Genomic DNA, 12092 nt, shown 5'->3' with positions numbered 1-12092 from the left:
AACGGGGAAAAAAAGAAGGGAAATTTTATATATAAAGAAAGTACATAACAGCCATTTAAAAAAAAAGCAGGTCTTATACAATAAATTGACAGGGAGACCTTCAATAAAAAATCTAAGTCTCCCAAATAAGCTAAGACCAATTGTAGTTCTCTATAAAGTTATTCAAAAGTGAACTAAATTATACAAATGAAATCTGAGTCCACAGGAAAGCATTTTATTTAAATCGTCTATTGAAGAAAATCACACCAAGTCCAAGGAGAGACCGACTAAAACCCTTTGGATTCTCAGTAGTTAAGGACTAAATTACTCAAATAGAATCTGAGTTCGCAAAAAAGACTTTATTTTCAAAAAGTACTTATCAGCCATTTTGGAAAGTCAAACGGGGTCTGAAGAAGTCAAGCTGGTTGAGAGATCTTCAACAAACATCTCAGCCTCTCTAACTAAACCACTTATAATCCCCAGTAGTAAGCGTAATTCGAAGATCAGCAGGATTACGAAGAGAAGGTTTGAATCCACAATTGAAGAGTTCCTTCATAACGCCTTTGTACTCGGCACACATCTTCAGAATCTGGGGAGCATAGTCTTCCATGATACAAATGGTATTATTTCGAAAAGTTAGAGTGCCTCTCCGGCGTGCCTCCATAATCAGATGGTTTTTAACCTGATATCGATGAAAGCACAGGATAACTGGCCGTGCTCTAGAACCTAAAACAACTCGAGGGACATGAACTCTGTGGGCTCTTTCTAGCTTGGGTGGAGTCGGAAGAAATTCTTTCCCGAAAATCTCACGAAGGAAAGAAGAGAAAAATTCAACAGAAGAACCCGTTTCAGTGGCCTCTGGCAAACCGAGAATTCGCAGATTGCAGCGCCTGCTCTGATTTTTGAGATCCACCAACTTGGAGGTAAGTTTGCTGTTTTGCTCCGTTAAGTTAGACAAAGAGTTTCCAGCTGCTGAACGCGGAGTTTTAAATCTTCAGAGGTTAGGTTGATGCGAGATAAATGTTCAGCTTGATCATCCACTCTGGCGTTAATCTGGTCCAATTTTGACTCCAGCTGACTAATAGAGGCTCTAAATTCAGTCTTGATATCAGATAGACTGTCTTGTCGATTCTGTTCCAGGATAGAGAGAATCTCGGCAGACAGAGACGTGGAAGCTTCTTTTTTCCCAGATTTAGGAATCTTTGTAGTCATTGTGAGATAGACGTACTCGCAGGCAGATAAGAAAAAACAGATAAATTGACGAACTAAGATTTAAAAAGGGAGATACACAGTGCAAAGGTAAGAAATGTAACGGAGCGAAAGTTTGAAGCGACTAAGCGATCGCCATCTTACCGGAAGTCCCCCTTTTTTTTAGCAATAAAGATGAACTCTTTATCTCTCAGTCTACCTTATCATGGCCATAGCACTTTATTTACCTACCTGCACTGCACTTTCTCCATCACATAACACTATACTCTGGATCCTGGTTGTTTTTTTTCCCCATTTGTACTGTCTGAATATACTTATGTATGGACTGACCTGTCTGGATAACGTGCAAACAAAAGCTCTTCATGATATATGTGACAATAATAAGCCAAATGTATCTTACTTGCTTTATCCTTGAGATCAAGATCACGGTACTTCTCCATCTCCTGTCCTCAAGATTATTCCAGGCTGCTGCAGCTGACTTCTGCTATATCTCACAAGTTCCTGCCTACCGCTGTATAACTGAGGCCACCAGACTCCATGTCCAAGGGAAGAAGACAACATCTACTCTGCCTTCAGCTCAGAGTAACAGCCAGTGGCTTGCATTGCAAATTTCTCCAAAATGCAAATATTCATAGACCTTACAGAATTATTCATAGTCTTTACAGAAGCAAGCTCTGAAGCCTCCAGGCAGGTGTTTGAGGTTACAGCTCTGGAGATCCTCCAAGGCTCTCTGAATAAACAAATGCCCCCCCTCCCCCCCCCCCCCCCCCCCCCCATTGCCACTGACTTTTACAAGCCACTTCAGACTGCTCTGATACTACCCTGGGCATATTATCCTTGCCTCTTCTCTTTTCCCCTTATCACACACCACAATAGCTTGCCCTCTCTTCCAGCACTCTAGAATCCATTCTTCCCCCAGTAATCTGTGCCTATATTTGTTAGAGTTTTATTTAGATAGATAGATAGATAGATAGATACTTTATTCATCCCCATGGGGAAATTCAACTTTTTTCCAATGTCCCATACACTTGTTGTAGCAAAACTAATTACATTCAATACTTAACTCAGTAAAAAATATGATATGCATCTAAATCACTATCTCATAAAGCATTAATAATAGCTTTTAAAAAGTTCTTAAGTCCTGGCGGTAGAATTGTAAAGCCTAATGGCATAGGGGAGTATTGACCTCTTCATCCTGTCTGAGGAGCATTGTATCGATAGTAACCTGTCGCTGAAACTGCTTCTCTGTCTCTGGATGGTGCTATGTAGAGGATGTTCAGAGTTATCCATAATTGACCGTAGCCTACTCAGCGCCCTTCGCTCAGCTACCAATGTTAAACTCTCCAGTACTTTGCCCACGACAGAGCCTGCCTTCCTTACCAGCTTATTAAGACGTGAGGCGTCCCTCTTCTTAATGCTTCCTCCCCAACACGCCACCACAAAGAAGAGGGCGCTCTCCACAACTGACCTATAGAACATCTTCAGCATCTCACTACAGACATTGAATGACGCCAACCTTCTTAGGAAGTACAGTCGACTCTGTGCCTTCCTGCACAAGGCATCTGTGTTGGCAGTCCAGTCTAGCTTCTCGTCTAACTGTACTCCCAGGTACTTGTAGGTCTTAACCTGCTGCACACATTCTCCATTAATGATCACTGGCTCCATATGAGGCCTAGATCTCCTAAAGTCCACCACCATCTCCTTGGTCTTGGTGATATTGAGACGCAGGTAGTTTGAGTTGCACCATATCACAAAGTCCTGTATCAGTTTCCTATACTCCTCCTCCTGTCCATTCCTGACACACCCCACTATGGCCGTGTCATCAGCGAACTTCTGCACATGGCAGGACTCCGAGTTATATTGGAAGTCTGATGTGTACAGGGTGAACAGGACCGGAGAGAGTACGGTTCCCTGCGGCGCTCCTGTGCTGCTGACCACCGTGTCAGACCTACAGTCTCCCAACCGCACATACTGAGGTCTATCTGTCAAGTAGTCCACTATCCAATCCACCCTTTAAGAACTACCTAAAAGGACTGCAGCCATTTGATTACATAGCAACATCCACAAGAATGTGCAAAAACAGGAATAGGGAACACCTTGCTCAAATGGACAATACAACTGTCAACAAGGGATTACTTAGAGAAACAAGACAACACAGTTCTGTGAATCTGGCAGTACAAGTTTATGCCGGAAATGTGGTTTTCACACGATGCATTAGTGTGACCCACAATGCTGCTTTAATGTCAAAAGCACGGAGCAATCTCTAGGCCATAAGATAACCAACGCTACTGGGCAATTATACTTTGCCACCACACTTATTGACAGGCAGTATTAGCAAATTCTGCAGCTGGGCTTATTCACCTGACCCTGTTAGGTTGCAGAAGTTATTAGAAATTAAACATTTGACAAGGATTATTTTATGTTTGACTCAATTTTCATATCAAAATGCAATGCCCCAAAAATCATAATAGTCCTTGAACCCTGGACATTTGATTCTTAAGAGAAAATGAACTTACAAACAAAATCTCCCACCAAAAGCAGATCATGCAGTAAAATATAGGCAGGAGGAAATAGTTTAGGTAATGCAGAAGAATTTGCACTGAAACTATATTTACACAGTACGAAGACTTTAACAGCCAATAACCATGAAAGGTGTAGGAACCACAACAGCCAATTTGAATACAGTAAAGCTCCAGAAACAGTAAATGCCAGATCATTTGTTTTAAACAACACTTGTAGGATGAATACTACTGTGTGTTTCTGGCAATGTTGGAAGGAATTTAACACCACTGGAGATGTAGATGGGGCCTTGATTTAATGTTGCATTATGAATAACAGTCATTCAGACAGCAGAGTTCCTGGTGCTAACTGTCAGATGCTATCAAGTCTGAAGTGCTTGAGGTGTAAAACTGGTATATATTTTACAGTGAAACATGAACATTTATACATGTTTACTGTAAATTGGCATTTTGTTTAGCATTTGACGTGATATTTTGACTGTTTTCCTTTCTACAGATCCTGTCTGACTAGCCATTAATGAATTTTTTATCTCAGATTTCCAACACCTGTGGGTTTTTGATTTTTATCAGCCCAATTTGGTCTCACACAACCTCAGTGGAAAAAGCCTGCTTGAATTTACCCTATTTATATCCCTCAATTTCGTATACCTCTATCAAATCTTCCCTCAGTCTTCTCCATTTTTGGAATAAAGTCCTAACCTATTCAACCTTTCTCTACAACTCAGGTCCTTACATCTTTCCTGTAGGTAGATGATCAAAACTGCGCACAATACTCCAAATTAGGCCCTACTAACATCTTAAAAAATTTCAAAAAAACATCACAACACCTGTACTCAAAACATTGATTTATGAAGGCCAATGAGCCAAAATCTTTCTACCTGTGACACTATCTTCACGAATGGATCTGTATTCCCAGAACCCTCCATTCTGCAACACTCCTCAGTACCCTACCACTCACCATGTAATACCTAGCCCAGTTAGTCATTCCAAGCAGCAACAACTCACTCTTGTCTCCATTAACTTCCATCTGCCATTTTTCAGCCCATTTCACCAGCTGGACCAGATTCTGCTGCAAGCTTTGATAGTCTTCTTCGCAATCCAATACACCCCCAACTTTGGTGTTATCCACAAATATGCTGATTCACATTACCACATTATTATCCAGTTCGTTGATATAGATGATAATCAACAATGGACCCAGCACCAATCCCTACAGCACACTACTAGTTACAGGCCTCCAGTCAGAGGGGCAACCACCTACTACCACTCTCTGCCTTCTTCCTCAAAGCCAATGTCTAATCCAATTTACTTCCTCATCTAGAATGCTAAGCAACTGAAACTTCTTGACCAAGCTTCTATGTGAGATCTTGTCAAAGGCCTTGCTAAAGTCCATGTAGACAACATCCACTGGCTTGCCTTCATCAACCTTCCTAGTAACTTCTTCAAAAAACTGTATCAGATTGGTAGACACAACTTAACATGCACCAAGTCATGTTGAGTATCCTTATCACAAACAGGAGAAAACCTGTAGATGCTGGAAATCCGAGCAACACAAACAAAATGCTGGAGAAACTCAGCAGGCCGGGCAGCATCTATGGATAAGAGTACAGTCAAAGTTTCTGGTTGAAGTCCTTTGACTATTCCTAATCAGTCTCCTTCAGTCCCTCAGTGTAACTTACAATAATTCCCCACTAGTGATATTAGGCTCACCGGCCTATAATTTCCTGGTTATTCTTAGAACACTTCTTAAACAACGGAACAACATTAGTCATCCTCCAAGCCTCCAGCACCTCACCCCATGGCGAAGGAGGTGTTAAATATCTCTGCTATATGTCAGTCATTGGCTTCTTCTTGTGCCAAAGTGACAGTGGAGGAGCAACACCTTATATTCCATCTGGGTACCCTCCAACCTGATGGTATGAATATTGATTTCTCCTGGTAAACAAATTTTGCTCCCCCCCCCAACTTCCACTCTGACCTTTTACCTCTTCTTACCTGGGTCTTCTCCTCCTTCTCTTTCTCCTATGCTCCACTCTCCTCTCCTATCAGATTCCTTCTTCTCCAGCCATTGACTTTGCCCACCCACCTGGCTTCACCTATCGCCTTCCAGCTAGGCCTCCTCTCCCTCCCTCCATCTTTTTATTATGTACTCTTCTTGTACATAAGAGTACAGGAAGTACTCTCCCTGAAGAAGAGGCTCGGCCTGAACCATCAACTATCTATTCATTCCCATGTATGCTGCCTGACCCGTTGAGTTCCTCCAGCATTTTGTGTGTGTTGCAGAATTTCTCGAGTTTATGATTTGCTGTTCCAATCTCAAACCATGGACCAGACCTATCCTTTTCCATAATTACCTTAAAACTAATTGTATTATGACCAATAGATACAAAGTGTTCCCCACAAACTTATGTCATTATCCTGTCTCATTCCCTAGTAGCAGATCCACCATCGCACGCCCTCTCGTTGGGACATGTATGTATTGCTTAAGGAAACTTCCCTGAACACATTTTATAAACTCTATCTCATCCAGCCCTTTTACGGTATGGGAGTCCCAGTCAATAGGTAGAAAGCTAAAATAGCCTATCACAATCTTATGTTTCTGCGATCTCTCTACAAATTTGCTCCTCTAAATCCCATGGACTATTTGGTGGTCTATAATATAATCCCATTAATCGGAATCAGGTTAATTATCACCAGCATGTGTTGTGAAATTAACTTAGCAGCAGCAGTTTGATGCAACACATAATATAGAAGAAAAAAGTAAAACAAAATAATAATAATAAATAAATAAATTACAGTATATGTATATTAAATAGATTAAAATCGTGTAAAAAAACAGAAATAATATATATCAAAAAAATGAGGTAGTGTCCAAGGATTCCATTTTGGAATCGGATGGCAGAGGGGAAGAAGCTGTTCCTGGAATCGCTGAGTGTGTGCCTTCAGGCTTCTGTACCTCCTGCCTGATGGTAACAGTGAGAAACGGGCATGCCCAGGGTGCTGGGGGTCCTTAATAATGGATGCTGCCTTTCTGAGACACCGCTCCTTGAAGATGTCCTGGGTACTTTGTAGGCTAGTACCCAAGATGGAGCTGACTAGATTTACAACCCTCTGCAGCTTCATAACATCCTGTGCAGTGCCCCCCTCCCCCATACCAGACTGTGATGCAGCCTGTCAGAATGCTCTCCACGGAACATCTATAGAAGTTTTTGAGTGTATTTGTTAACATACCAAATCTCTTCAAACTCCTAATGAAGTATAGCCGCTGTCCTACATAAATGTAGTCATACCTTTCCTATTCCTCACTAGATGAGCTCTCCAGTCTGTCCCCATTGAGCACTGCCGTGACATTTTCCCTGACTAATAATGCCACCCCTCCCTCTTTAACCCTTCCCGTTCTACCATGTCTAAAAAAATGGAACCCCAGATCATTGAGCTGCCAGTCCTGCAGCCAGTTTTCACTAATGACTACAATGTCATAATTCTGTGTTGATCCACACCCTAAGCTCATCGGCCTTTCGTGCAATATTCCTTGCACTGAAACATACTCAGCTCAGAACATTAGTCACACCATGCTCAACCTTTTAATACCTGACTTTGTATTTAGACTTAACAATATCTTTCTCCACAACAACTCCACTATCTGTTCTGGTACTCAGGTTCCAATCCTTCTGTAACTCTAGTAAACCTTCCCACTAAGATATTAGTCCCCCTCCAGTGCAGGTGCAAACCATTCCTTCTGTACAGGTCCCACCTTGTGTACTGTTCTATGTTTACTGGTTTCAGTTGTCATCCTAGATTTACAAAGAGCGCCATAAAATAAGGCATTGTCTAAAAGTTTTACAAAACAGTGGCATTTACTTTACCCTTACATTAAACCAAGTTGCACAAAGCCTTAGAGCCTGACGCTCTGTAGTAGCAGATCCTAGAGGCTACTTACCGACAAATGTGTTTTCATGGAGTCGAAGTTAACAAAACCAATGATGATCCAAGTGATGAGAGTAACCACAGAAAGGATAACAATAAAAGGAATAAAATATCCACTCAATTTATCTGCAAGTTGCTGAATTGGTGCCTGCAAAAATCATAAAATGAAATACAAATTTAAGATATATTTTCATGTTGAAAATATATTACTGCCAATTTCCATGAAGATTATTATCTATATTGTTTTTATCTTTGTCTTCTGACTCTCCATTCTCTGCCAATTTCATACAATATACCAGAAGAGAACAGGAGTTTTAATAATTAATGCAGTACTAAAACATCAGAAGAATTTTGGTGTCCAAATGTAGTTGTTTAAACTGCTAATACTTTGCATAAAAATTTGAAACTAAATCTCTAATGTTAGCACTCTGTGTCTTTTGTTTTTAATGTCTCACACAGGAAGGATGTAAAATTTCTGCATTGTTTGTAACAACTTATAATTCTCCAAAATGAGATCATAAGAGTTAAAAATTAAAAAGAACCGAGTCTTAATTCTTAAATAGAAAAGAGTCATGCTCACACAGATACATTTAGATTTCAATATAAGCACACAATTGTGATTTCATTGTTACTTTGAATTTAAATAACTTGAACATGATCATAGTTGCAGTGTTTATTTCCTAATAGAAATTCTAACACTGCAGATACTCAGATGAAATTACTTATTTCAGATTAATTGAGTATATTGTGAACACTCAACATCATAAACTAAGAACAAATTACTTGGATCTAGAACTAGGTTTTTATTAGAACTGGAATATAACCACGTCCAAGACAAGATGTGGGTGTCTGAATTTCAGAGTACCATCGCAGTTTGCTGTGACGACCTCATTACAAAGCTGTGGATTCTAGTCATAGCTTCAGAGGTAAATTGAGGGGTCCTGGCAAAAGAACAAGATTTGGCAGGTTGTAACATCTATGATACATCCAGGGGTGGATGCAAGACAATGATTTTGAGGTCAGTGGCAATATGTTGACACACTGTTTGCTTCAAGCTTTATTCAAAGATTCAGCAATCTTAGTCCAAGGCTGCCTCTTTTGTGTCCTGTCTCATTTCAAATGGATTCTGGCATACAACTGTGATGATGTCATCAGGCTGGCTGGGCAGCTGATCACATTAAGGAATTTTCGCAGCCGGTAAACCTGGAAGGGAAGGGCTAAGATTTCCAGCATCTGTGGAGTTTTTATGTTTCAGAATAAGAATTCAATTTATTATCACTGACATATGCCATTAAATTTGTCATTTTATTTATATATAATGTATTATATAAAATACAGTGCATTATATTAATAAATATATAAAAAATAAATAAGTATTTCAAAAAAAGTAATGAGGTAATGTTCATGGGTTCATATTTAGGGAAAATCTAATTTTAATTAATTGATAAACCTTCTTCAAATCATAGAACATTAATGTATGATAAAGTGAGAAGTTGAAAAGTTACTATAAATATTAAAGAACTCCATTTCCGTTCATTGGGTCCATGGTTCCTGTGTTCCCTTTTCACTTTCAGGGGCCCACCCTCCCTTTATACTTATCTGGTTTACTGAAATTTTTATTATTTACTATTTGCATTATAAATATATCGTAATTTATTATAATACCCTGTATCAACAAAAAAAAGAATTAAAAGTGAGTTGGGTGTCAACTGAAATAACATCCAATAGTTGGGAAATCTTCCAGAGCCCTGAGCATGCTCGATTATTGAGGCATTACTGTACTAAACATACTCTGGTTATTTTCCTCATGTTGAAGAAGAGTAAATGGAAATTGAATTTAGGTGTGCACAATCATGACCAGCTGAGCAAGAAGGACCTGCTTTCTGTGGCAGAGAAATTAACAAGTAGCAAGCATAATCGACGGGGGGGTTTTCATCCAAAGGATAGAGGATGCCTGGATCTCACTGCCTGAAACAGTGGTGGAATCAGCAACACTCATCAGTTTCATTAAAAATGAAAACTGGCAAGGATTTGCAATGGGTGGGTGAGCACATTCCAAGTTGTGAAGGTAAACATTATCTCCAGTGACTCTTCTACATTCATCGACCTTAAAATTTGCAAAAATTGTATTGTTAATAGGAGCCAAAAATACTTATGAAGTCTTGCTCTAAATTTACAACATGATTTTACAGCCATAACATTGAAATGGACAGAGTTAACGGTTTAAGTTGACTACTGACCGTATATTAACTTTCTCTTTCAGATGCTGCCGAACCTGAGTATTTCCAGCAAATTCGGATTTTATTTCAGACTCCCATTGATGAGCATATCATGTTTTTATATTTTAATTGTACAGTTTAATTACAAGTGGATCACTTTTCAATATCTACTGTTGATGAGTAAGAGATACAACTGGACATTAAGTGGATAGCCCAAAGGTGTCAGGTTTACCTTTGATGTCTGTGCTTCCTCTACTAGTTTAACGATCTGTGACAAGGTTGTGTCTGAACCCACATGGGTAGCTTGAATCAGCAGAGTCCCCTGTGCATTAATGGAACCAGCAATCACTACACTTCCTGCCCTTTTGACAACTGGCATGGGTTCACCTAAAAAAACACAATTGTGCACAGTGTGAATCAATGGTGTTAATTCCCTCCTCAATATACATACATTTTAGATTTGAGCAAACATGAAGTCTAGAGAAGAACATAAACTAAGCTCAACCAAGCGTATACTTTACTGGTGTGCTTGTCGAGAAACATTAAAAACATTCATATGCTGGAAAGAATCCATGAGTTCCAAATAAAGGCTGCAGACACTTGAGACTCCCACCTGAAGAAAAGAAAGCTCTAGGGATACAAGTACTTATATCCCTTAACGACAACAAAGGGACAGGAGGTGAGGGAACGCCTCACTTCTTTGTATGGGGCACGGAGTACAAGAGCTGAGTCAGCTATACAAGGCATTTGTGAGACTGCACCTGGAATGCTGTGAGCAGAACTAATTGTCATACTATAGAGAATATATAGACACAAGAGACTGCAGTTGCCTGTAAAGTGGAGCAATAAACAACCTGTTGGAGGAACTCAGCAGGTCAAGAAGCATCTGAGAGAGAAAAGGAACTGTCAACGTGTCAGGTCAAAACCCTGCATCATGATTCAAAGGACTCAACCCTGCACCAGTCCTGAAGTAGGGTTTCAACCTAACATCTGACAATTCCTTTCTTCCCAAAGATGCTTCTTGATCTGCTGAGTTCCTCCAGCAGGTTGTTTATTGCAAGGTAACAAGAGGTGATTAATTAGAAAAATTGCAAAAAAGATTTCACAAGAATTTTGCCGAAACTGGAGGGACTGAGCTACAAAGAGAGAATAATAGCTTGGGGACATTTTCTCTGAAGTGATGGAGTTTAAGTGATGACCTAATAGAGGCTAATAAAATCATGAAGGACATAGATCAGGTGGACAGGCACAGTATTTTCTCAAGGTAAGGATGTCTATATCCACTTAAGGTGAGAGGGGCAAGTTTTCAGTGGACCTGACGGGCAAGTTTTTCCACAGAGAGGTTGGTGGGTACATGGAATGGGCTACCAAAGAAAATGGTAGATATGGACAGAATTCTTGATGATTCAGTATGTTTAGTTGATATTTTATATAAACTAAACTGTAAACACAACACAGGGAACACAAGTTATAAGTGTTAAAAAGCAAATGTCAGCATTCAGGAATTTAAGTTTCATACAAAAACCAGTAATTGAACTAATTTTTCACATGGAATAATAGAAGCGAAATCTCAAGATTCACAGAGATAATGGGTGTCACTACAATGAGAATGCTGGGAGGAAATTACAATCAATTTGGGTGGGTGAATTAAACGATATCAAATCATTCTAACATCCATATTCTTCTCAACAAGACCAGCCTAAGTTGTTCTTGCTCTGTGTTTAAATGCATTGCAAATTTACTAACTTGTTAAGGCAATTAAATAGTTCAAACACTTTTATATTCTATGTGAATGTTTTGAAAGTCCCTCGTTGTTAGAAAACTACAGCCAACTAAGCCAGGAACTTTCCTACCAGAATTTCTCTCAGCCTCAATCCTAAGAACAGCACCATTTTTGTACAGTTAGCTATGGTTGGGAAATCTGCACTAGTTAAGTACAGACAGTAAGGAGGACAGTGGTGGGTGTGGTCTGGGCCATTACTACAGACGGTTTCATACTACTTTGAAGCTATTACTCATAAATCTACTGAAATACTAAGCTAAATTTCCAAATAAATCTTTTGGCTGATATATATCCAAGTAACTATCAATTCCAATAATTCAAAATATTGAGTAGATTATTTAGATAGAGTCACCACCATAATCACCAGGAATTGAGTAATGAAAAGTATTGTGACACTCTGGGGCATGGCCAACAGCTTGCTCCAGCATTCCTAACAGCCAGTGCTACTTATTGTTC

The 12092-nt window shown here is 39.6% G+C and overlaps 1 protein-coding gene across 3 annotated transcripts in view; it reads right to left on the bottom strand.

Moving 5' to 3' along the window:
• Positions 1 to 12092, bottom strand: part of LOC140726945 (copper-transporting ATPase 2-like) — a 113820-nt gene that overhangs the window by 29365 nt on the left and 72363 nt on the right. For all 3 annotated transcript variants that reach the window (XM_073043983.1, XM_073043982.1, XM_073043981.1), the window contains exons 11-12: positions 10086 to 10240; positions 7648 to 7782 (exon numbers count right to left, since the gene is read on the bottom strand). In XM_073043983.1, coding sequence (XP_072900084.1) covers positions 7648 to 7782; positions 10086 to 10240 — 290 coding nt within the window. The remainder of the gene's footprint in view (positions 1 to 7647; positions 7783 to 10085; positions 10241 to 12092) is intronic.

The sequence above is a fragment of the Hemitrygon akajei genome, chromosome 4 (genome assembly GCF_048418815.1).
Source record: "Hemitrygon akajei chromosome 4, sHemAka1.3, whole genome shotgun sequence".
Lineage (NCBI taxonomy): Eukaryota > Metazoa > Chordata > Chondrichthyes > Myliobatiformes > Dasyatidae > Hemitrygon > Hemitrygon akajei.
This window is presented reverse-complemented; position numbering and strand designations above follow the sequence as displayed.